The following is a 27,595-nucleotide window of genomic DNA, read 5'->3' as shown; positions in this document are numbered from 1 at the left end:
AGTGCCAAATAATACCCCCATATAGCAGCAAGTAATACCACCATATAGTGCCAAATAATACCACCATATAGCAGCAAGTAATAACACCATATATTATAAAGTAATACCCAGGGGCGGACACTGACTGCCTGGGGCCCCGGTGCAAGAAATGTGTCTGGGCCCCCCCTCCTTTTATGGCGACAAAGCTACAGATGTATATATAGCCACACACACATATATACCTCTTACATAGCCTCCTTTATTATGTATATTGCCGTCCCTTATTACACAGTGCCCTCTCTTGTTATGTACAGCACCGTCCCTTACATATCGGATTATCTATAGCGCCCTGTTCTTTATTACATGGCGTCCTATGTTGTTAGATATATAATGCAATGACGGCTGATGGAGCAGGGAAAGCTTCTTTTCTGATGGAGGAGCTGATGGACTGGTCTTCAGGTCACCGGCTGATCTATCAGCCGTCATTTTATATCTAACAAGAGACAACTATATAATAAAAGAAGGCGCTGTGACTGATAAAAATAACAAGAATACACTATGTAAGGGACAGCACTGTACATAACAGCAGAGGAAGCTATATAATAAGAGACGGCACCATATATAACTAGAGAGGATGGTACGTAATAAGGGAGGGTGTTATACATAATAAAAGAGGAAACTATATAACTAAGGACGGCGCTATACATAATAAGTGTGTACACTATATACTAAGGGACTGTGCTATACATAATAAGTGTGTACACTATATACTAAGGGACTGTGCTGTACATAATAAGGCTACATTCCTGTATCTGTGTGCAGTGTCGGTGTGCTGCCCGCTTTTACAGATGCATTGAGCATGTCCTATACTAATCCTCAAAATCGGATCAGAACAGGACATTCTCTGACCCTCTTAGATCTCATTCTCAGATCCGTGGTTTTCATGGATGTGTTAATGGATCTATAAAACTGTACGAGTCCGTGGACCATCCGATAAAAAAATACGGGCAGCACACGGACATTTCACACAAATGTGAGAATGTGGCCTAAGGGATTTTACAGATAACATTATCCCTCCAAGTCACACAGTGCAGATACAGATTAATATTTACATCCAGGCACTTACCGCTGACGTCTCATCTGATCAGAGCCGGTTTCTGCTGCTTCTTCTCCATCTGGTCAGACCTTCATGTCGACATCTCCCAGCCACGACTCGTCTTGTCACGATGATCACCGCAGCCCTGAAAATAACAAGGTCACATATATTGTATATATACATGTGTCTCCCCCACACTGCGCCCCTGAATACAGATATGTAGTCCCACCATTAATATACTATTAGCCACTTAGTAATCAAAATATAAAGTGATAATCAGCACTGTGCCCCCCATTAACTATAATCTCCACTAATATAAATTATTCAGTCTCTGTGACTCTCCCCAATTAACTGTAAGGCTATGTGCACACGAAAAATATACAAAACTTTACAGTACAAGCAAAGTGAAACCTCCATCATTGCACTCTACATCCCCATCATTACTCTCTCCCAGCACCCCCGTCATTATTCTCTCCCACCACCCCCATCATTGCTCTCTCCCAGCACCCCTGTCATTATTCTCTCCCTGCACCCCCATCATTGCTCTCCCCATCCCCATCATTACTCTCTCCCAGCACCCCCGTCATTGCTCTCTCCCAGCACCACTGTCATTATTCTCTCCCTGCACCCCCATCATTGCTCTCTCCCAGCACCCCCGTCATTGCTCTCTCCCAGCACCCCTGTCATTATTCTCTCTCAGCACCCCCATCATTGCTCTCTCCCAGCACCTCTATCATTGCTCTCTCCCAGCATCCCCGTCATTGCTCTCTCCCAGCACCTCCATCATTGCTCTCTCCCAGCACCCCCATCATTGCTCTCTCCCAGCACCCACGTCATTGCTCTCTACCAGCACCTGCATCATTGCTCTCTACCAGCACCCGTCATTGCTCTCTCCCAGCACCCCCGTCATTGCTCTCTCCCAGCACCTCCGTCATTATTCTCTTCCAGCACCCCCATCAATGCTCTCTCCCAGCACCCCTGTCATTGCTCTATTCCAGCACCCCTGTCATTTCTCTCTCCCAGCACCCCCGTCATTGCTCTCTCCCAGCACCCCAGTCATTGCTCTCTCCCAGCAACCCCCATCATTGCTCTCCACAGCTCCATCATTGCTCTCCCAATCCTCATCATTGCTCTCCCCATCCCCACCATCCTCATCATTGCTCATCCCATCTCCACCATTCCCATCATTGCTCACCCCCACCTCCATCATTGCTCTCCCCCACCTCCATCATTGCTCTCCCCAACCCCATCAGTGCTCTCCCCAGCCGCATCATTGCTCTCCCCAGCCCCATCATTGCTCTCCCCAGCCCCATCATTGCTCTCCCCATCATTGCTCTTCCCAGCCCCATCATTGCTGTCCCCATCATTGCTCTTCCCAGCCCCATCATTGCTCTCCCCATCGCCACATCCCCATCATTGCTCTCCCATCCCCACCATCCTCATCATTGCTTTCCCCATCCTCATCATGGCTCTCCCCATCACCACCATCCCCATCATTGCTCTCCCCATCCCCATCATTGCTCTCCTCATCTCCACCATCCCCATCATTTCTCTGCCCGCCGCACATGAGAGGGATCTCTGGCCATGGGCACCTCGGAGCCTGGGGGTCCGAGAAGCAGGCCAGATTGCCCTCAATATTAACCGCCCGGCAAGGGCCCCCCTGCACCGCCGCGCCGGCAGTATGTCCGCCCCTGGTAATACCACCATACAGTATCAAGTAATACCACCATATAGTGCCAAATAATACCACCATATAGTGCCAAGTAATACCACCATTTAGTGCCATGTAATACCATCATATAGTGCCAAGTAATACCACCATATAGTGCCAAATAATACCACCATTAATTGCAAAATAATGCCACTATATAGTGTGAAGTAATACCACCATATAGTGTCAAATAATACCACCCTACAGTGTCAAGTAATACCATCATATAGTGCCAAATAATACCAACATATAGTGCCAATACCACCATATAGTGCCAAATAAGACCACCATATAGTGCCAAATAATACCATCATATAGTGCCAAATAATACCATCATATAGTGCTAAATAATACCGCCATATAGTACCAAATAATACCACCATATAGTGCCAAGTAATACCACCATATATTGCCAAATAATACCAACATATAAAGCCAAATAATACCGCCATACAGTACAAAATAATACCACCATATAGTGTCAAATACCATCATATATTACCAAATAATACCACTATATAGTGCCAAATAATACCATCATATAGTACCAGATAATGCCACCATATATTTCCAAATAATACCATCATATATTTCCAAAAAATATCATTATATATTTCCAAATAATACCACCATATAGTGCTAAATAATACCACGATATAGTGCCAATGCCAAATAATACCACCATATAGTGCCAATGCCAATTAATACCACCGTATAAAGCCAAATAATATCATCATATATTGCCAAATAATATCACCATATAGTGCCAATACCACCATATAGTGCCAAAATAATACCATAATATAATGCCAATTAGTAGCTCTATAAACTGTGAAATAACAGTACTATATCCAGACTTCAGTGATTTTTCACTTACGCAAAAAATGGTCTACGTTTCCTCATTGTTCGTACTGTGTTTATCTATCTACTCATATAGCACCCTCATATTCCACAGCGCTGTACAGACATCATCATTATAGGGGACCAGGCTTTACCGTCAGTTTCATCTTTGATTTTCACGTATAAATAAATAAATTCTGAATCTTCTCCCGTCCACTACAATGTTAATCATGGACATCACAGGGACTGTGCACCGATGACATCCATGGGCTCTACGTGACGCTCACAGACCCATAGACTTGTATGGGTAATTTGGATCCGTGACATTACACAGTCTGCAAAAAAACGCTGGAAGAAGCATCATGCAGATGTAAAAAAAAAAACACTTTGATGGTTCAAATCCACAGGGAAAAAATAAGCAGCGTGTGCGTGGGACTTCAGGCATCTCATTCACTTTGCTGGTACTGTGAAACACTGATATTTTTACCCTTTAAAAATGCCCGGCAGAAAAAAACCCAAAACCCCTTATAGTTCCTAAATAATAGTATGGGATTGTAATATATGGCGGTAGATCACAGTAAAATGTTGTGCCATAATAATAATAATGGTAGTATTATATCATAACTCATAGTGCCAAATAATGCCAAATTATGCTACTATATAGTACCCAAATAATAGAATGTTTTAATACCAAATAATACCGCCATGTAGTGGCCAAATAATAGTATAGGATAGTAAAATATGGTTCAATATAACGGTTATATGTTGAGTCCAAATAATAATATATTATACTTCAAATAGTGCCAAATAATAGTAACATACAGTGCCCAAATATCATTATTACTACTTCTTTACAGTGCCATATAATGCCACCACATAGTGACAGACAATACCACCATGTCATGCTTCATAATACCACAATGTAGTGCTGAATAACGGCACTATATGTTACCAATTAGCAGTACCATATAATGCAATAAAAGTATGATATACTGCCAAATAACAGTGCCATACAATGCTTAAATAAAAGTATGATATACTGCCAAATAACTGTAGCATATAATGGTTAAATAAAAGTATGATATCCTGCCAAACAACAGTACCATATAATGGTTAAATAAAAGTATAATATACTGCCAAATAACAGTATCATATAATGCCTTAATAAAAGTATGATATACTGCCAAATAACAGTACCATATAATGCTTAAATAAAAGTATAATATACTGCCAAATAACAGTACCATATAATGCCTTAATAAAAGTATGATATACTGCCAAATAACAGTACCATATAATGCTTAAATAAAAGTATAATATACTGCCAAATAACAGTACCATATAATGCCTTAATAAAAGTATGATATACTGCCAAATAACAGTACCATATAATGCCTTAATAAAAGTATGATATACTGCCAAATAACAGTACCATATAATGCCTTAATAAAAGTATGATATACTGCCAAATAACAGTATCATATAATGCCTTAATAAAAGTATGATATCCTGCCAAACAACAGTTCCATATAATGCTTAAATAAAAGTATAATATACTGCCAAATAACAGTATCATATAATGCCTTAATAAAAGTATGATATACTGCCAAAGAACAGTACCATATAATGCCTTAATAAAAGTATGATATACTGCCAAATAACAGTATCATATAATGCCTTAATAAAAGTATGATATCCTGCCAAACAACAGTACCATATAATGCTTAAATAAAAGTATAATATACTGCCAAATAACAGTATCATATAATGCCTTAATAAAAGTATGATATCCTGCCAAACAACAGTACCATATAATGCTTAAATAAAAGTATAATATACTGCCAAATAACAGTACCATATAATGCCTTAATAAAAGTATGATATCCTGCCAAACAACAGTACCATATAATGCTTAAATAAAAGTATAATATACTGCCAAATAACAGTATCATATAATGCCTTAATAAAAGTATGATATACTGCCAAATAACAGTACCATATAATGCCTTAATAAAAGTATGATATCCTGCCAAACAACAGTACCATGTAATGCTTAAATAAAAGTATAATATACTGCCAAATAACAGTATCATATAATGCCTTAATAAAAGTATGATATACTGCCAAATAACAGTACCATATAATGCCTTAATAAAAGTATGACATACTGCCAAATAACAGTACCATATAATGCCTTAATAAAAGTATAATATACTGCCAAACAACAGTACCATATAATGCCTTAATAAAAGTATGATATACTGCCAAACTGCTCCCACACTCCAAAGACATACTGATAGGGAATGTAGATTGTGAGCCCCATTGGGGACAGTGCCCATAATGTCTGTAAATTGTCTGAATTGTAAAGCATTGCAGAATATGTTGGCGCTATATAAATAAAAAGATTATTATTATTATTATTACTATATAATGCTTAAATAAATGTATGATATACTGACAAATAACAGTACCATAAAATGTACAAATAAAAGTATGACAAAATGACAAATAATACGACCCTATACTACCAAATAATACCAACATATAGAGTTAGGAAGTGCACAAATAAAAGTATGACAGTGGTAAATAATACCAACATAGTGTCAAATAATGATACCAAATAATCCCCTGATAATAATACCACCATAGAGTGACCAACATATTTAGTGATATTATTATTATTAACACTATATAGTGCCAAATAGTAGCTCCATGCAGTGCTAAATAGCAATGCCTTATGGTACTCATATATTAGCACTATATACAGTGTTCATATTATATCACAAGTAATGCCATGAAATTAGTTTCATGGCAGAAAGGAATAGTAGGGTGGACTGTTCAAAAACGGTGAAGGATCAGTCTATCGCCCCCTTTGCCCATGCTATACCATAACCTCACTATGAACAAGTATAAGGATTCTCCTCCCAATTATTGATGTCAGGTCTCCTAATTTGCTGCCAATGTAGTTACATTACATAAAGTGAGTATCTAGCTTTTGCCACCAGGTTGTTTAGGTCCCAAATCATGAGCCAAATCAACTATTAATAAGTCGTTATAGGTGGCCTGGCTGTGCTTTTTTATACAAAGCTCCAAATCCCTTGTATAGATAGAGAAAAAAAATGATGAAATTCTGTTTAACTGCAGCCACCACTAGGGGGAGCTAAAGAAATATTAATTTATGATTGAATTCAATGTATAAACAGTATGCAAAGATCTTACACGCTCCCCCTAGTGGTGACTGCAGGCAACAAAGTAGAACTATAATAGTAAATGGTTAAAAGGGAATATGTCAGTAGGATAAACCCTCCTAAGCAGTCTATATGGGCACGCAGATCATAGTAAGTTGAAGAAAGTGATACCTTGATATCTGCGATACGATGTCTTATTCAGGGGAAATCCACATTTTTTCTTATATGATCTCCCCAAGCATCTGCCTCCAGAGCTTATTGTAAGTGAAAGGGGGCGTTTCCAGTGTGAGACAAGTAATGACCGACAGTCTGCTCGCATCATCACACACAGTTCTACGGTGAGATCAGCACTAACACAGGACAGCAGAAGTGAACTTTGTCTCATTACAAACACATTTGCAGCAGCAGTTTTCCTCTCATAGTGCTTGCAGCTCGGCTGTACTGCCACTCTCTCTCCACCACACTGTCTGCCTGTGAGATAGAAGCTGAAGCACTGTGAGAGGACAATTGCAAATGTGTTTGTGTTTGTAAGCAGAGCTGACCGCACTATAAGAGAAACACTGCTGCTGCAAATGTGTTTGTAATGACGCAAAGTTCACTTCTGCTGTTCTGTGTTAGTTCTGATCTCATTGCAAAGCTATGTGTGATTATGAGAGCTGACTGTCAGTCATTCCATGCCTCACACTGGTAACGCCCCATTTTCCTTATAATAAGCTCTGAAGGCAGATTCTCAGGGAGATATATGCCTGGCCTATAGATCTTAACAGATTTCTCTGTGATAAGACATCGGTTTGCAGATATCAAGGTATAATATTATTCCACCTCCACACAAAGACCCTGAATGTAAATAGATCGTTCCAAGGCCTAGAACTGGAGGTATGGAAATAGCTAGTCCCACCTAGCTCTTCTTGCCATTCCTAACACCCGGACCCTTAGTGAGATCTATGTCTGGCCCATAGATCTTAACAGCTCATTTGCATATGAGGAAAATGTGGATAACTCTGGAATAAGACATCAGATCACGGAGATCAAGATATCATTTTATTAAACTTTCTATGACCTACACGCCCATATAGATGTTATAGGAGGGTTGATCTTACCGAAAAGAGCAAAAAATAACAGAAAGTAAGGGTTAAAGACAGCAATATATATATATAGAATTAATCCACATTCAATGCTCATAACGTTGATATTATACTATATTACTAGTCTTGAGTATTGCACTCCAGAGCAGCATTCACAATTGTGTAGGCTTCAGAGCTAAACTCTCCCAGTATTCTTGCTTGGCTTAAAGTACAGAACGTGATCAATTAATTTTCACAATTGGAAATATTAATGCTATATGCATCTGCACAGTGTAACACATTGGAAAGTTGTGTAATAGTGAATGGGTGTCAGGTAGAGCAGACCGAGGGAGAAGTCTCATATCGCAAAAAATGAGGGATGAAAGAAAGTAAGGGTTTATCAGATATTTGGGTTCAATACTGACCCCTACAGGTAGCAAAGGAGAATTCATGTAATTTAGCAGTGTAGCATTATAGAATGGTATAGGTCCTGTATGGTCACTCTGCGTCTTTCTGCTTCTGCTCCCTGATCTCACACAACCTTATTTTTCGGCTACTCTGAGATTGTCAGACTTCTCCGCATCTCACAGACTCCACCGTCTATTGTCTGTCTGCGGGGGAAGACTGTGTTGTTTTTCACTTTTATGCAGGGATGTGAAGAGGAGATCCCTATATAAATAGCAGGAGATAAACGTTCCTGCTTCATGGGAAATAACAAATGCCCGGCACGTATCAGGAAATCTACAGTTCCCAGAAAACAACTCTGACTGTGTAATAAGCCAAAAACAGGACCGACTGTCAGGATCACACTCCACACACTGCACTGTATAATGATAGTATATATACAGTGTCTTGACAAAGTATTCTTTCCCCGTGAACTTTTCCACATTTTTTCACGTTACACCCACAAACTTACATTTAGTTTATTGGGATTGTATGTGATACCAACACAAAGTAACAAGTATTTGTGAAGTGTGAAGGAAATGATACACAGTTTTCTAAATATTTTAAAACTATAATCCTGAAAATTGTGACGTGCATTTGTATTCAGCCCCCAGTAGTCTGATATTCCTAAATAAAATCCTGAGTGACCAATTGCCTCCAGAAGTCACATAATAATTGAGTGCACCTGTGTGTAATTTATCTTCAAAGGTTTGTTTGAAAAGATTAGGGAGCAAACAACATCATGAAAACCAAGGAACACACCAGACAGGTCAGGGATAAAGTTGTAGAGAAGAGTAAAGCAGGGTTAGGTTATAAAGAATTGCCCAAACTTTGAATATCTCACAGCACTGTTCAATCTATCATCCAAAAATGGAAGGAGTATAGTAAAACTACCAAGACATGGTTGTCCACCTGAACTGACATCCCAAGCAAGGACAGCACTAATTAGAGAAGCAAGCAAGAAGCCCATGGTGACTCTGTAGGAGCTGCAGAGATCCACAGCTCAGGGGGGAGAATCTGTCCACAGGACAACTATTAGTCGTATGCTCCCCAAATCTGGCCTTTATAGAAGAGTGGCAAGAAGAATGCCATTTTTTAAACTAAACCATAAAACATCCTGTTTACAGTTTGCAAACAGCAATGTAGGGGACACAGCGAGCATGTGGAAGAATGGACTCTGGTCAGATGAGACCAAAGTAGACATTTTTGGGCTAAATGCAAAACACTATGTGTGGCGTAAACCTAACACTGAACATAACACTGAAAACACCATCCCCACCGTCACACATGGTGGCAGCATCCTGCTGTGGAGAGGTTTTTCTTCAGCAGGGACAGGGAGCTGGTGAAGCTGGTCCGAGTTGATGGGAAGATGGATGGAGCTAAACACAGAGAGGAAAGGCTGTTAGAGGTTTGCAAAAAACTTTAGACTGAGGCATAGGTTCACCTTCCAGCAGGACAACGACCCTAAACATTCTACCAGAGCTACAATGGATGGTTTAGATCAAGGCATATTCATGTGTGTGAACGGCCCAGGGACAGTCCAGACCGAAATCCCATTGAGACAAGACGTGAAAATTGCTGATCACAGATGCCTCCATCCAATCTCACTGAGCGAGAGCGAGTGTGCAAAGAGGAAGGGGCAACAATGTCACCTCTAGATGAGAAAAGCTGGAGAGACAGACCCCAAAAGACTGCAGCAGTAACTGCAGCAAAAGGTGGTCCTACAAAGTACTGACTCAGGGAGGCTGAATACAAATGCACCTCACAATTTTCAGATTTATATTTTTAAAATAATTAAAAAACCCTGTATCATTTCCTGCACACTTCACCAATACTTGCTACTTTGTGTTGGGATATCACATAAAATCCCAAGAAAATATATTTAAGTTTGTGGGTGTAATGTGAAAAAATGTGGAAAAGTTCACAGGGTATGAATATTTTTTCAAGGCACTGTATACACTGATAATAATCACACTGATAATGATCGGGGTCTTTTAGGGTCAGAAGGAAGACTTTGGATTTCCTTTTCCTGTGTGTTATTGTTTTTACAGTAAAATAACTAAAAAGCGGAAGTGATGAGTGATGGACACTGACTTGTTTTATTCTTACTGTTGCCAAGAAAACTAAATTCCCATTAACCCTGTATATATATATATAGAGAGAGAGAGAGAGAGAGAGAGAGAGAGTGATGTATGTAGATATATATAGAGAGAGAGAGAGAACACAAACACGTTCCAGCTTCCCGGGTCCTGAGATTTATATTTTTGTGATGTCGTAGCTATATAGTGAGGAGGATATCAAAAATATTGAAATATTAGTCAGATTATGACTCAAGAATTCCTGTATATGACCCGTGTAAAGGGATTCTTGCATTAGGACAACCCCTTATTATATATGCCCTATTAGGATATATGGAGCGTAAAAAAGGGTTACTTGTTTGGAGAGCAGATGGCCTCTAACAATTCGAGAGAGACATCCTTTTAAAATGATTAACTAATTTACTAATGTACGCCCTCTAAAGAAAATTCTAAGTTAATATTTGGGGGTTCCTCACTCTGGAGGACTCGATACATCCGTACATTATAGTGGCAGGCATACGGGTTTTAATAGGGCCAGTGAAATACTTATTTTTTTCCTGTAGAACAATCAAATACTTACAGCCAGGTTACCTTACAGATCGCAAATGATTGTTGGGGTCTCTAGAAATTAATAATAATTGAGTTTGCTGTATAGTTGTACCAGGCGAAAGTGATATATTGGGCGATCTCAGTAGTGAGATCCCATACAGTTAGCTTTAGAAACCGTAAGACCATAGAACCCCACAGAGGTTTGATTAGATAATTTAAAAGGGGGTCTCCTTACGGACAGCATACATGGTTTCAGGGACCTATAATAAATATCTAAATTGGATATGTAAAACTTCAACGGAACAAGTGCATTGGCAATTTGCTAATAGAGAGCCTTCCCATATGTCATAGGGTGGACTGCAAATTCAAGGCCCCTTCAGGGTGAAGGGTCTTGGAGGGGGAACCTCCCTTTATGATATGGAATGGACTTGTCTAGATGTGGGATCGCCTTTAGCCAGAACATCTCTGTTAGCCTCATTACAGCATATGAATACTATAACGGAGGGCCTTGCTCGTTACCGCACCCTACGAGCCAAAATGGGAAGACGTGAAGGACCTCAAAAGCAGCAACTTTATTGGAGTCAAGTTGTTCATGTACTTCATCTGAATGGCAATAATTTTCCACGCATCCCTGGCAAAATCAGATTAAATGGGTTGTGTCACGATTCCTCAGCTCCGCAGTGACTGACAGCTCAGCCGTCCAACCTGAGGCTGGGAGGTGCTGAGCTTCCCTCAGGTGTTCCCTGTTCCAAGTGATTATTCAGGTACTTAGCTAAGCTGTCCGTCCCAGATCTCCACCAGTCGTAGCATTTGCTCGGTGGTTCTGTTTGCTGATCTATTGCTGCCTGACCTTGAGCCTCGTTCTGACCATCCATTTGCCTAGCCCCTTTGCTCTGATCCACTATCTTTCTGGTATTCTGATCCCGGACCGTGACCTCATTTCGCCTTTGTCTTTCCCCTTTAGTTTACGACGTGCTCTCTTGGTATCTGACCCCGGAACGTTGGACTATCATGCCTCACTTCTGTATAGAGACAAACCATTTTAAAATCATTTATTTAAATGTTTTAATTACTAACTCTTGCTATGAGACCGAATATAGAAAATTTGACCTTAGCGAGGTATAGTGAAATACGACTCGTAGAAAGAAACTAGCTACACTGCACGCGCCATAAATCTAACCATATGTGACATTTGTGGTTTGCGCCCTTGTTATACTGCAGTGACGGGAAAGTCAAACAATGAATGTTAAGAAGCTGTGGTTTAAAGGGTGGGGGGGTGTTATCTGGTGGGTGCAAACACGAAATTCAGCCACATGACATGCAAAAGCTTAACCAAGTCCTATGTTATAGAAACCGCTGTACATTAAAGGGGAATTCCGCCTACATTCATATTCATGACATACAGAATGCCCCTATATTAAGCAAATTTGAATAAGCTGTGCCCCTTTTTGTGTTCTGGTCAGCGAGATGATTCCGCAAAACTTTGGACTGTTAAGTGTTTCGTCACGAGCATTGGAAATGGGAGAGTAGGGTGCTACAAAGAGCATTGTGGCCCACCATAGGCGGAAGTCGATGGAGGTCCATGATCACAGACCCAAAATGATGTCTATGATATGAGGAACAGGTTGTAAATCCCTAATGCGTACATAAAAGACCACTTACTGGTACTTCTCTCGAAATATGATGGAGAATGGCTGGACTTGATATCTCTAGGGTTGGTACTAAATGTCATGATAGGCTTAATATTCAATTGTCCTGCATTATATGAGCGCAAAATCTGGCCACTTTTGACCTGGTGACGGGTCCTCTTTCACACTGATAGAAATCCACACCAACGTGATGTTTTAGACATGTCTAGATGACATGTCAGAAGATCAAATCATGGGAATGCTACTGTAATAACAGATCATTTCTACCTCGTGAGAGAGTTCTACGGAGGTGACATGACAGGACGTGTTGCAGTTCATCGTATGCGGTAATTATTACTGTCAGGTATACGTTGTCTGCCTGTTTTGTCTATGTGAGCGTTTTAGATGTCTCCACTCCCTGATTCACCTTCACTTTCTGGTCTAAAGAACCATTTAGTGATTTTTTCAGTTTTTTTTTTTATTATATGATTTACCATAGGCTAGTCTCACATCCCGGTTTCTCAAGATCTAAGGAGGCTTCTTCTAAAGACCTATAATGATTGCTCCTGTCGAAAAACCTGTGGGTTGTTAGTGAAATCGAACGAGAAAGTGACTGATGGGAATCTACAATTTACCGCTTGTATAGTTTATCAGACGTGTTAGGACGACTCGTTCTGGTCATAAATGAAAGCTTGAGTCAGATGGAAGAGGCCCGAGGAAAAAAGTATGTAGGAATTTTCAGTGCAAATCATTAACGTAGTGTTCAGAACTAAACCGCATCTTCTCGAACAAGGGTGCTCTACTATTTTCTGGCCTGATGACCACAATGCTACCCCTTAAAGACGACCTCTCATCAGGTCAAAAGTGGGCAGTTTTTGCTCTACTTTTGTTCACGTTGCCCCCCTGATTATTTCTATTTTTTGTTTATTCTTTTTTCGAAATCTGCCGTATGATCCCAGAAATATGAGCCTTTTCATTTAGTATTAATTTCTATGGTATTTTCCAAGAGGGCGTGACTCACATGATCCTCCGGGGCATGTCTTTAGACTGCTCTGCATTATTACCCTTAGCCATGTCCACTTGTAAAGACCATTAAAAAAATAACACTAAGTAAAAAGGCGTTTACTATACTGATTAAATAACATGACATTTTTTTTTTATAGCTGAGGTGGTTACGAACTTGGCGATACCAATTATGCATTTTTTTACATACAGTATACACATATATCTATAATACAGGAATGGTTAAGGGGAAAATAGTATTTTTTTTTTCCTTTATTTTAGATGTTTATTTTATTTTTTACAGTTTTTTTTTTTTAATCCCACTCGGGAGCTTAAATAAGCTTGATTGCCTGTACAATTCCCCGCAATATTTCTTTGGTGCCATGTATTATCTTTGCCAGCCTCTGTCTCCATCTAATAAGAGGACTAAAGTGGCAGTCATGGACAAGACACCACTTCGGCAATCTCGCGATCAGGTCATGGAACAGCGATGGGCTGAAAGAGGGAGCCCTCTTCTTCTGTCTAACCGCTTAGACGCCACTGTCGCTATTGACTGGGGCACCTAAAGGGTTAAACTGTGTGCTAAAAAAATCCATGCAGTTTTAGCAAGAGCCTCGCTATGTACAGTATGCATGTCAGTCGGGGCTCCTGCAGAGTTTACATGTGTACATAGGCAGAACCCAAGAAATGTGTATGTTTTGGGGAGTTAAGGGCTTATGTCATACTTGCCAAGCTTTGGAAGTAGCTGTGTGGGAGCCGCTATGGTAAAGTTACCAGAACCCATAGCCTGGGAGGTCTTCACTTTTTTTTCGGGAGTCTCAAGTATGCTTAAAATAGAACTTAGACAGCCCCATGGAGACCCTTATAATCAGTGCTCATCACACAGTGTTCCTGAAAGAAATTCAAGCCACACAGTGCCCCCGTTAGTGCCAGGTGTACACCTTCTCGTTCACATGGAAGCCATCACTTTAGAATCACATATATTTTCTGCAGGGAAAGGAGAACCGAGTTGACATCTAATGACGATGGCGCTGTCTTTTGACATCCATGGCAATGTCTTAACGGTTGGGGGGCAGCACGAAATGGTGCTACATGTCCCTACTCCTTCTCCAGGAGATAAGTGACACCAGACTTATGTTTCAGCTGTTCATCTCCATACTTGGCCAAGGTGAACGTCAAGACTGATAGAAGTCACGAGCTTCAACTCTGTGGGGCCTAAAGGCTTTAACTCGGAAAGAAGCGGTGAATGTTTGACCTCTCTTCGATTTTTGTAGGATTTGCATGGAGGCTTTTGATCAATGAATGGTTATACGCATACACAGGTTGAAATAACATTCGACTATAATCCCCTTGTTATGGCAGCTTTACTGTGCAGAATGACAACTGTTGCGAGGCAGAGACACATGGAGGACAACTCCAGTTGTACAAACAGAACAGGACCCCTTAGTAATGTTAGTTGTATTTTTATAACCCGGTTGTAAAAAATTTTTTTAATCCAGCATTACTGAAACGTGAGGAACTCCATGATTTCATCTCAATGTCCATGTGGTTGAATAAAACTTTTACAGAAATTTCCAAAGCAAATTTTCTGCATGTGTGGTCTTAAGCGTATGTGCTAATGGGACATTTGTCCCACACTGAAAATGCACTGCGTATTACAGAAAGAGCGCTAAATATTAAGCTTTAAGAAAACTCATGAGCACGTTGTGGACAATAAACGGTCTGCAGTTTGGTGGAGGTACCAGGTCCTGAGACCCCCACCGATGGCTTGAAACTACTCACAAGCGCTCACCTCTGCAAGCAGCGGCACTCGTCTTCTTGAGCGCATGGACACGGACAAAGAGGTCTATGGTTGACAGGAGGAAGTCTATGCATTTGCAGAAGTGCTTGTAAGCATCCTTTTGAGGACCCTGACCCTTAATGATCTGCAGCACGTTTGAGGGTAAATGCACACAGAGCGTATTTGTTGCGGATTTTCCCCGCATGTAAAAACCGCAGAGTAATACAGTATCAGCTAAGTTCCTGAGATCCTAAAAATCCCATCTATACGTTGCAGAAATTTTTCTGCACATAACTTTTCTTGTGTATTTTAAAATCCGCAGCATGTCAATCGTGTGCACGGAGTTGATTGTGGTCTTCACTTTTGCAGTACGTAGGGTGGAAATCATATTCTGTAACGTGCAGATTTTGATGTGGAAACGATGCAGGTATGGAAAATCAGTATCTATTCCACCGCAGGGCCAAGGGGGATTAACATATATAAAAATAAAGTTAAATGATGGGTTCCCTTTAATCCTCTGCTTGTGAGATTCCAGACTTTCTCCCACAATGTGTGGACTATTCTGAAAATATCTATGGATGCAGCCTGAAAAATAGGAAACATGTTGCATGGAGCAGCGAGCTACCCTGGTAATAACGCTCCATCATCTGAATGTTGCTTGCGTAGCCTAAATATCTGGCAGTTTTCCTCTAAAGGATGAATCAGTGTCAGACAGGAGCCTGTAAAAACAAAGGGCTGAGCCTCGTGGATCTCAAAAAGTAGGAAGTCTAGAATTTAACACAAAAGAAAGTACAAAGCAGAGCGGAGCTCACTGCAGCTGGAAGATCAGACCCCAAATCCAAAAGGTCAGACTTTCTATCATCTACCGTTATTCTCTCTGTATTACACGGGAGCAATCTTTATATTAAGAGTGTGAACTCTGCAAATCAGAAATCATAGCTTCTGGCGTTAGTCTTGTGGAACTGGATGAGAATCTCTGTTGGCTCGGAATTCCTATATTCAGGTATTTTGGTTGACCACTGTTTCAAAATTACAACGGAGTGATCATCTGCGATGGCCGGTAGCAGGCTACTGCATGCCAACACGGTGGTCAATCATGTTGAAATTTTTCAGGGCAGTGTATGGAGAATGGCATGATCAGCTGATTATTTGACAATTAGCACAAATGCATTGCAGTCTTACCATGACTTTAATCCAGGGCTGTGGAGTCAGAGTCGTGGAGTCGGAGCCCATTTTGGTGGTCGGTATAAAATGGACCAACTCCGACTCCTAAAATATATAATAAATTGGGTACAGTAGTTCAATGCAGTTTGTGGGGAATATTTTTTCATAAGAATTTGGGAAAATTATGAAATGTCTTAAAAATGTCTGTCCTATTCCTGATCTAAGGGTCTAGACTTTTAGCTGAGATGAATCTGTGCTACAGTAAATTTATCACTTGAACATGAGCCATGTATGAGGGAGTTGGAGTCATGGAAATTGAGGAGTTGGAGGTTTGGCTTACCGACTCCACAGCCCTGCTTTAATCTGCCAGTTTAGTAACCCTTATGAATTGGCAGATTGTTCATATCATTCCATCTGATCAATCGATCTTCTTTAGTCTTGGTTGACCCTAATTTTCTGCACTTTGGTGGCGCTGTAAAACACTGTATTTTCCTCAAGAGAATATACAAAGGAAAATTTCCTGTATTGTGTGGAAACACACCCTGAATGTTCAAATTTACAGACCCCATGTCTGTGGAAGTCGATCAATAGTTATTGCAGAATGTTTTATTAATTATTTTTTTCTTTAATGGGAAACTTTATGTTTTTGTACTGAAACGTCTTTTTTTTTTTCCCTGTAGGTTACATTGGCATATGCGAATGGTATGTGTATTAAGTGAAGGAACACTGACACACTGTGGAGAACATGTTGAAATGCGGGAACATAAATCGACTAGTTCTTCTGGATGAACCGTCGACCGAGTCACAGTACATGGGTGTTTGAACGCAACTAACAATAGTCCGTGCTGGGATTACATCTTCCTGGATGTTGCAGATAATACATGGCTTGGATACAACCTTGCTATAGTTGAGGTTCAGCCAAGGTTCTAAACTTTCGAGAGCTTTGAGAAGATCAACCATCAACCATGGATGGTGTAACGCATCAATATCACTTGAGCCGGTTGTACAGAGAATACCAAAACAACAGCGTCATTGCTCTTCATTACAACTACACGGGGAAGCTGAGCACTAGTAGATATAAGGGTGGACTGAAAGCCGAGGCTGTGGTGTTTTTGGTGGTATGCGTCCTCATCGTTCTGGAGAACCTCATTGTACTTTTGGCTTTATGGCGCAACAAGAAGTTTCATTCACCTATGTTCTACCTCCTAGGCAACTTGACTTTGTCAGACCTTCTGGCTGGAGTAGCCTACATGGTTAATATTGTGTTGTCAGGGGCCAACACACTCCGACTCACCCCTGTCATGTGGTTTGTTAGGGAGGGTGGTGTCTTCGTCACATTGACTGCTTCGATCTTCAGCCTCCTTGCTATTGCCATAGAACGTCACATCACTATGGTTCGTATGAAACTCTACAGTGGAGACAAACAGGGACGGATGGCCTTACTTGTAGGTGTAAGTTGGCTTCTCTCGATCTTATTGGGGGTTCTTCCAATACTGGGATGGAACTGTATCAGAAATCTTCCTTCCTGCTCTACCATCCTACCCCTTTATTCCAAGGATTATATACTGTTTTGCATCACCATCTTTCTGGCCATCCTTATCTCCATTGTGGTCCTCTATCTACGCATATATAGGATTGTTAAGCTGAATAGTCAAAGGCTGGGCACTCTGCGAAAGGGAGCACTGAGAAAGTCCCAAAAATACATGGCTCTGTTAAAGACTGTTACTATTGTTGTAGGAACCTTCATTGGCTGTTGGCTTCCTCTTTTCGTTCTTCTTCTCTTTGATGTGTCTTGCGAGGTCAATGCATGCCCTGTCCTTCTGAAAGCAGATTATTTTCTTGGTTTGGCCATGATAAATTCTCTTCTTAATCCAATCATCTACACATTGACCAGCAGGGACATTAGAAGAGCCATTCTTAGGTTGGTCTGCTTCTTTTGCTTTGTCAACGAGGATGGAGAAACCAGAGGGAGATTCGGGTTCTTCCCAGTCATTGAACGAAGCACAAGCAAATCTGAAAAGTCTTCCCACAAGCAAGAGGGTTTGGAGACAACGGTGTCTTCAGGAAATGGGACTCCCACACCAATCAAGTGTCTTGTGGCCACTAAAAAGTACTGAGGCAAGTCATGGTCAAAAACCATGTAAGAAGGGAACTATCTGCCCCCCTCCTTTAAATCCCTTCCAACTTGAACTGGAAAATATAAAATATATTGAAGAAAAATCTATAAATTTCTTGAAATCAAGAGAATGGACGATAGGTTTCATTGAAATAGGCACAAGTTTTCTGTATGGTATCGAGTTCACGTAATTATCCTTCAACTGTCTAGATAATCAGTACAAAAGTTGATCGCAACCCATAAGCAATGTACATGTTGCAAATGCTATGTTGTCCATAGATAGCGGTCACTAACTCGATTGGTCTTGCGGTCTTTCCAGTGGGCTTGATAAATCTTTCCACAGGTACCTAGAGAGAAAGACTCCACTGAGAGTTTTGTCATTTTTCTCTCATACCTAAAGAGTAGCAGTGGAGGACAGTCATCCTTCATGACTTACTTTCTCAGGAAGAGGGCATAGAGTGATATGTAGTTTTGCCGGGAATGAAAGATGAAAAGGGAAGACATATTGATTTCTGCCATTTTTATTTCTTTACATATGGCCATGTACTGATGACTGCCTTTCAGAAAGCTGGTTATTAAAGTAGGCCTCTGGAAAGAATGTCTAAAGCGGATAATTGGCGAACGAGCATTCATAAGAACGCTTGTTACTGGCTATCGGCCCTCGTAAAACATGACACCAATCCCTCGACGAATGAACAAAATGCTTATAAAAGGTGATCAGACTGTTCATTCAGGCATGAAAAATCTACGTTGTAGGGAACACAGCCCCCCGTGTAAATGTTCTGCTGATATTGTGCTATATAGGCACAGAATTATCATACAGCCCGTTTTGTTAGCATATGTCAACCAGTTTCGATCAACTTGTATACAGTCCAACAGCGCTCATTAACGGGTCGATATCAGCCCATATAAAAAGGCCTTTAATAATTAGATTTTTTTTTTCCGAAGAAAAATTATTACTTCCAAACAGGAATGATGTTCCATCTTTGCAGAGATCTTGTACTGTATGGCTGTACAATTTGGTGTATGATATGGGCAAAATTGTTGAACACAGGACAAACTGGGTCAAGTAAAGCCTACCTTATAGGTGCAACCCTATCATCAGTACCACACTATAATTAGTGTCCTCAATTAGGGCTAATTATGTGTCTCTTCTGACGTATTTAATCATCACGTCTGAGGACAAGTGTAGCATTATTCTACTGAAGTCGGCGTTAGTCTCAACAAAGAACAGGCAGGTGCGTGGAAGCAAGGAAACATACTGGTTAATCACATCTTATGGACTTTCACTATACAGTTCTTATGTGTCTATGTAGTTTCATAACATTACAGATCCCACAGTGGGAGTAAAATGCTGTACATTTGTACATATGTATATATTCAAAATGTATAAATTAATAATGTATTAATTCAACCAGCATTAACATCAATGTATAGCTCTCGAGAAAGAAAAATAAAGAGAAAAGTGGTCAAGTATGTGTGTCCAAGTATTTGGTGCGTTAGCGTATATTTATTTCTTAGCACCAATCATTATGAGAGCTCCATTTTTCTGATTTCAGGGGGAGTTTACTATGGATTTACTACTGAGTTCAATTACAGTTATATACAGTAAATACATGTACGTGCACTGCCTCTAGTGGTGACTTAAGGCATAACATCTCTGGTTTAGCGATTTCACGTAGCACCGAAGAAAGAAGACAGCAATACTCAGAGCGCTGAGCAAATGACTGAAATTTCACCTCCTCCAGCTCCATTAGCTGGAGTGCAATGATATTCAGAAATTAAAATGAGAAACAAACATTCTGAATTATAAAGCTCAATTGTCCTAAAACATTTATCTTTTCATCATCGGGACCATTTTGTAGCTAACTTTTATATTGCCTAGGGGGAGGTGGAACAATACTAGAATATATAACAAAAAGTATCCACTCATGTCATCAGCATTTTACTTATATGTACAAAGGGGTGCTCCAATAGATAAAAAAAAATCAAAATGTCACTATAGATAACTTGCCAAGTATATTTACTTAGTAAATCACACTAATTTTGTCTAAGATGATGATTGCTGCCTTCTTGTTACTGACTGAAACCTGTCCTAGAAATCTGTCCTACCTCAGCACCCCTGGTAACTCCAGTATTACATCAGATTGACAGGATGGTCAGCAGTGTGAGCAGCCTCTTCTTACCTCAGCACCACTAACTCCAGTATTAGATCATAAAGATGGGGTGGACAGCAGTGTGAGCAGCCTCTTCTTACCTCAGCAGCCCTGGTATCTCCAGTATTACATCAGATAGTCATGGTGGATGGCAGTGTGTGCAGCCTTTCGTACCTCAGCACCCCTGATATCTCCAGTATTAGATCAGATAGACAGGATGGTCAGCAGTGTGAGCAGCCTCTTCTTACCTCAGCACCCCTGGTAACTCCAGTATTAGATCATAAAGATGGGGTGGACAGCAGTGTGAGCAGCCTGTTCTTCCCTCAGCAGCCCTGGTAACTCCAGTATTACATCAGATTGACAGGATGGTCAGCAGTGTGAGCAGCCTCTTCTTACCTCAGCACCCCTGGTAACTCCAGTATTAGATCATAAAGATGGGGTGGACAGCAGTGTGAGTAGCCTCTTCTTACCTCAGCAGCCCTGGTATCTCCAGTATTACATCAGATAGTCATGGTGGAGTCATGGTGGATGGCAGTGTGTGCAGCCTTTTGTACCTCAGCACCCCTGATATCTCCAGTATTAGATCAGATAGACAGGATGGTCAGCAGTGTGAGCAGCCTCTTCTTACCTCAGCACCCCTGCTAACTTCAGTATTAGATCATAAAGATAGGGTGGACAGCAGTGTGAGCAGCCTGTTCTTCCCTCAGCAGCCCTGGTATCTCCAGTATTACATCAGATAGTCATGGTGGATGGCAGTGTGTGCAGCCTTTCGTACCTCAGCACCCCTGATATCTCCAGTATTAGATCAGATAGACAGGGTGGACAGCAGTGTGAACAGCCTCCTCTTACCTCAGCACTCCTGGTATCTCCAGTATTAGATCAGATAGACAGCAGTGCGAACAGCCTCTTCTTACCTCATCACCACTGGTATCTCCAGTATTACATCAGATAGATAGGTGTGTGAGCAGCCTCTTCTTACCTCATCACCACTGGTATCTTTAGCATTAGTTTAGTATTAGATACTGTAGACAGGATAGACGGCAGTGTACCCAGTCTCTTACCTCAGCACCCCTGGTATCTCCAGTATTACATCAGATAGACAGGGTTGACAGCAGTGGGAGCAACCTTTTCTTACCTCAGCACCCCTGGTATCTCTAGGATTAGATGATATAGACAGGATAGACAGCAGTGTGAGCAACCCCTTACTTCAGCACCCCTTGTATCTCCAGTATTACATCAGATAGACCGGGTTGACAGCTGTGTGAGCAGCCTCGTCTTACCTCAGCACTCCTGGTATCTCCAGTATTAGAACAGATGGACAGTAGTGTGAACCACCTCTTACCTGAGCACCCATGCTAGCTCCAGCTCTTTATTGATTATTTCCCAAAACAAAATGTATTTAGAAACGTATTTATAATTACCTTTTCTCTCGTTATGTATTTTCAAAAACTTATGTAAAGAGATACCCACTAGCTTTCAAAGAAATATTAATTTTTCCCCAATTAAACAACGAATAGAGAAGAAATAATATTTTATTTATACAAGAAAAATAACAGTAAAGGATTTGAAATGGCTGAAGGCAACATAACATATATATATATTAAAAAAAATACACAGGAGGGGACGTGATGAAGGGTATAAATAAGGTTTACTTTCAGTGTCACCATTCTGTGGACATAAGACTCCATAGATAATCACAGATGAAGATCTTCGAGTGCTGGGCGCTGTCAATGCTGATAGGCTGAGCGATCTCTCCTCCATAGTGGACTGAAAATTAGCTCCAGTTAAGGAAATATTGTGGATGACATGAAATAAAATGCACACTTCAAAGGTATTCTGAGGGCACTGAACACTATAACATAAGAAATCTTATAAAATGGACCCACAAACTTTGTTCCAACTTTATTCTTCAGAATTTTCATTTTCTAAAGGAGTTTTCCTATAATAGTCCTGGATACTATGGAAACAACTTGTAACATCCCTGGCGGCGTGCTTGCATGGCTTACCATCTCCTGTCTGACATCTCAGATCCTGTCTGAACAGTGTCCTAGTCCGTTACCTGTTTGACTCTATGTCTGTATCTTCCCTTTTTCCTGCAGTATCTGAACCTGCACCTAACTCCAACTCGTTGTCTCTGTACTTCTGTTTGTGAGTTTTGTGTCCACTCGCTACTTCATTGCAAAGTACATTGTGTGTATCTGGTTCTGCTCGTTCTGTTTCCCTGCCTCTGTATCTAACTCCTGTGTGCCAGCTATCTTCTTGTGTTTTCCAGTCTGTTCCATGTGAACAGAGCCCTGTCCGGTCTGCCGCACCTGCGGTTTTGCTTTGCTCTGCTTGTTCACCGCGTTTGCGGTTTTGCTCTGCTTGTTCACCGCATCTGCGGATTTTGCTCTGCTTTGCTTGTTCACCGCATTTGCGGTTTTGCTTTGCTTGTTCACCGCATCTGCGGTTTTGCTCTGCTTTGCTTGTTCACCGCATCTGCGGTTTTGCTCTGCTTTGCTTGTTCACCGCATCTGCGGGTTTTGCTCTGCTTTGCTTGTTCACCGCATTTGCGGGTTTTGCTCTGCTTTGCTTGTTCACCGCATTTGCGGGTTTTGCTCTGCTTTGCTTGTTCACCGCATTTGCGGGTTTTGCTCTGCTTTGCTTGTTCACCGCATCTGCGGTTTTGCTCTGCTTTGCTTGCTCACCGCATCTGCGGGTTTTGCTCTGCTTTGCTTGTTCACCGCATCTGCGGGTTTTGCTCTGCTTTGCTTGTTCACCGCATTTGCGGGTTTTGCTCTGCTTTGCTTGTTCACCGCATCTGCGGTTTTGCTCTGCTTTGCTTGCTCACCGCATCTGCGGGTTTTGCTCTGCTTTGCTTGTTCACCGCATCTGCGGGTTTTGCTCTGCTTTGCTTGTTCACCGCATCTGCGGGTTTTGCTCTGCTTTGCTTGTTCACCGCATCTGCGGGTTTTGCTCTGCTTTGCTTGCTCACCGCATCTACGGGTTTTGCTCTGCTTAGCTTGTTCACCGCATCTGCGGGTTTTGTTCTGCTCTGCTTGTTCACCGCATCTGCGGTTTTGCTCTGCTTTGCTTGTTCACTACATCTGCGGTTTTGCTCTACTCTGCTTGTTCACCGCATCTGCGGGTTTTGCTCTGCTCTGCTTGTTTACCGCACCTGCGGCTTTGCTTTGCTCTGCTTGTTCACCGCACCTGCGGCTTTGCTCTGCTCTGCTTGTTCACCGCACCTGCGGGTTTTGCTCTGCTCCGCTTGTCTACCGCACCTGCGGGTTTTGCTCTGCTCCACTTGTCTACCGCACTTGCGGGTTTTGCTTTGCTCTGCTTGTTTACCGCACCTGCGGCTCTGTTCCTGTATCCCGGTCTGTACTGGTCCCTATCCTGTCTACGTTCCTACCTGCCAGTACCTGCCTGTCTGCATGTCAGCCGTGCCTGCCTGTGCCCACCTGTCTGCATGCCAGCCGTGCCTGCCAGGGCCCACCTGTCTGCATGCCAGCTGTGCCTGTCAATATCCACCAGTCGGCATGTCAGCCGTGCCTGCCTGTGCCCAGCTGTCTGCATGCGAGCCGTGCCTGCCAGTACCCACCTGTCAATATGCCAGTCTAACCTGCCTGTTCCTGCATTTCCCGGTGTAGGTCAACAGCTGTGACCGGGGTCTGACCTGGAGTAGCACCTGGTCCCTCTGCTCGGTGCCTCCCTGGTTCACGGAGTCGACTGAGCCGCCGTGCAATCTTGGTCGGATCGGGTTGATACTTAGTTACGCCCCTCCAGGCACTCCTCGGTTCATGGTACAGTGGGATCACTAATCACGCTCACGCTAGTCAGCCCGGGCGTGTGCGCAACACAACTGCTGCAGCAAGGTCTTACAGCAGCCTCAGCAGTTGAGAAAACCACACCCCCTGCAATCAGTGGGACACTGATATCCCTGCAGCCTCTGCAGGAGAGCTCTCTACTTACATGTATCAGTTTTTCTATATATTGGTACCAAAACATAAGGTTAAGCCAGTGCAAGGGAGTAGAGCGCTGCCAAAAAAAAAAGATAATGTTAAATGTCAGCAATCGGGAATCAAGATCTCCCTGATCTAATGCTATTGACAGAACTGTCTGAGGAAGGAAGTACAGCCATCAGAGAAGGCCCTTTTTCCGATTTAAAATGAAAAAGTACACTTATGCCCCCTCCAAGTGATTTTTGGAACTATACATATTTTTTTAAGTTGGTCACAAAAGAAATAAATGACATTGACCCCAAGTATGACTCCACTCGCCATAGGGTTCTTGATGGTTTGATAATGCTAGCATTGTCATCAGACCATCAGATAAGGGTGGTAACGCTGTAGTCATGGACAGTGTGAAGTGTATGGATGTGTCTCACTATACTATCGGATCAATCCACTTATGAGATAATAAGAAGGGATCCTACTAAAGACTACACTACAGAATTGTCACGAATTCTAACACTGACCCTACAAATAGGACTGTTATCTAAGAATGAATTCAACTTTTTACTCCCAAAATGTCCGGTGACAGACACATTTTATGTGTCGCCAAAGATTCATAAAGGCATCAGCCCCCTTAAGGGATGACCGATTGTCTCGGGTTGATGTCTGTAGCGCCGGCGTCCCTGCCCTCTGCTAGGCAGGGACGCTGTTCCCCTCACCTCTCTGCTCCGTGCCCGGCGTCCTCCTCCCGCTCTGCTGGCAGCACGCGCTCCTTCCCGGCCACTGTGCTTAGGGCGCGCGCGCTCTCCCTCCCTCTTAAAGGGGCCGCGCGCGCCGTCCTAAGGAGTCCCCGGCCAATGGCCGGAGGACTTCACCATATATAAGGCACCTCCTCCAAAATGGAGGTGCCCGAGCAATGTTGTTGCACTGTTCACTACTCTGCTTCAGCCCTCAGGTCCCGTTGCCAGTTACCTGCCAGATTCCTGCCAGCTTGCTTATCTGCTACCTGCCTGCTAGTCTGAGGTCCGACGGTCTGCCTTACTATTCCTGTCAGTCTGTCTAAGGACCAGCCTGTCCGCTCACCTGGGAGCGCACTTCAGCCACCTGCCTGCTTGCCTGAGGTCCGACGGTCTGCCTTCCAACTCCTGTCAGTCTGTCTATGGACCAGCTTGCCTGCTCACCTGGGAGCACACATCTGCTACCTGCCTGCTAGCCTACCTGGAGGCTCCGCCGTCACGTGCTGTGACCACCTGCCTGTCCAGTGACTCCTGCCCGCTCACCTGGGAGCGCTCATCTGCTGCCTGTCTGCTAGCCTACCTGGAGGCTCTGCCGTCACGTGCTGTGACCACCCGCCTGTCCAGAGACTTCTGCCCGCTCACCTGGGAGCGCTCATCTGCCGCCTGTCTGTTGGTCTTCCTGGAGGCTCCGCCGTCACATGCTGTGACCACCCGTTCATCCAGAGACTCTCGCCTGCTCACCTGGGAGCTCACGTCTATCATCAGCCGCCACAGGTCGTACCAACCCTTTACCCAAAGACTGCCCCGGTCACTTGCCGTGACCATCTGCCCGTTCATCCAGAGACTGCCCCGGTCACTTGCCGTGACCATCTGCCCGTTCATTCAGAGACTGCCCCGGTCACTTGCCGTGACCATCTGCCCGTTCATTCAGAGACTGCCCCGGTCACTTGCCATGACCATCTGCCCGTTCATCCAGAGACTGCCCCGGTCACTTGCCGTGACCTCCAGCCCGTTCACTCAGAGACTGTCCCGGTCACCTGCTGTGACTTCCTGCCCGTCTTCCCTGGTCGCCACCCGCTCCCTTACAAGGACCGCCTCCCAGACCCGTTACAGTTTGCTCGGGCCATGGAACCCGGTGGCACCCAAGCTCCCTCGCTCTCGGACCTGTGTCATGAACTGTCCCGTCAAAGGTCCCAACAGGAGTCCATCCTGGGTCACCTGCGGAATGTCAATACTCGCCTGGACACTCTGACTGCTCCACCAGCAACCTCCGCCAGTGCCATGTCTCGCAATCCGGCAGCTCCGCTGCCCACTAATACCATGGTATCCTACCCCGGACCCCGGCTTTCTGCACATCCTCGCTTCGGAGGCGACTCCGCCCAGGCTCGGGGCTTCATAAATCAGTGCACCCTGCACTTTGAACTATTGTCCCACCAGTTTAACTCCGACAGAGCCAAAATTGCATTCATCATGTCCCATCTCACCGGGGAGGCCCTGGCCTGGCTAAATCCTCTATGGGAGAGAGGAGACCCCCTGGTGTCCAACTTGCCTGCTTTTCTCACGGCTTTCCGGAAAGTCTTCGACGAACCCGGACGGAAGACCTCATCCGCATCATCACTGCTACGCCTCCGTCAGGGAAGTCTCACCGTGGGCCAATATGCCATACGGTTCCGTACCCTTGCCTCGGAGCTGGCCTGGGATAACGACGCTCTGGTATCCGTCTTCTGGGAAGGTCTGTCCGGCCGTATTAAAGATGAACTTGCCGGTCGGGACATCCCTACCACTCTCGATGACCTAATAACTCTTGCCACCCGGATTGACCTACGGTTCCAGGAGCGTGCCAAAGAGGTCACCCGTGAGAGGAGGTTACCACGTCTAGCTCCTACTTTTCAGAAACCCGTCACTCCCTCCGTCTCTACCCAGGTACACTCTCCTGAGCCTATGCAGGTCGACCAGACCAAGATGGTGAAAACCCGTCAGGACTTACGCCGTGCCGAGGGGAGCTGCTTCTACTGTGGCAGTAAGGAGCACCGGATCCGTACCTGCCCGGAGAGGTCGGGAAACGCCTGTGTCTAGGTTCGCTCAGAGAGGTCGACCTAGACAAGAATAAATCCTCTCCATCTCTGCT

The 27,595-nt window shown here is 43.1% G+C and overlaps 2 protein-coding genes across 3 annotated transcripts in view; one reads left to right on the top strand and one right to left on the bottom strand.

Moving 5' to 3' along the window:
• The window catches only part of S1PR5 (sphingosine-1-phosphate receptor 5), a 23,980-nt gene extending 3,874 nt beyond the window's left edge, over positions 1 to 20,106 (top strand). The window contains exons 1-2 of one of the 2 annotated variants that reach the window (XM_073654177.1): positions 16,113 to 16,204; positions 17,204 to 20,106. In XM_073654177.1, the coding sequence (XP_073510278.1) occupies positions 17,489 to 18,640 (1,152 nt within the window). In that variant the 5' untranslated portion in view covers positions 16,113 to 16,204; positions 17,204 to 17,488 and the 3' untranslated portion in view covers positions 18,641 to 20,106. Of the gene's footprint in view, positions 1 to 16,112; positions 16,205 to 17,203 lie in introns of those variants that run through there. The other variant, XM_073654176.1, reaches the window with a different exon arrangement.
• Positions 20,107 to 22,309: 2,203 nt separating this feature from the next.
• The window catches only part of SPC24 (SPC24 component of NDC80 kinetochore complex), a 39,768-nt gene continuing 34,482 nt past the window's right edge, over positions 22,310 to 27,595 (bottom strand). Inside the window, exon 6 of the mRNA XM_073650939.1 lies at positions 22,310 to 22,562. Coding sequence (XP_073507040.1) covers positions 22,456 to 22,562 — 107 coding nt within the window. The 3' untranslated portion in view covers positions 22,310 to 22,455. The remainder of the gene's footprint in view (positions 22,563 to 27,595) is intronic.

Source organism: Phyllobates terribilis, unplaced genomic scaffold, assembly GCF_046119375.1.
Source record: "Phyllobates terribilis strain yellow unplaced genomic scaffold, ASM4611937v1 Scaffold_11__3_contigs__length_659146591, whole genome shotgun sequence".
Classification (NCBI taxonomy): Eukaryota; Metazoa; Chordata; class Amphibia; order Anura; family Dendrobatidae; genus Phyllobates; species Phyllobates terribilis.
Note: the sequence above shows the minus strand (reverse complement) of the source record. Positions and strands in the feature narration are given on the sequence as shown.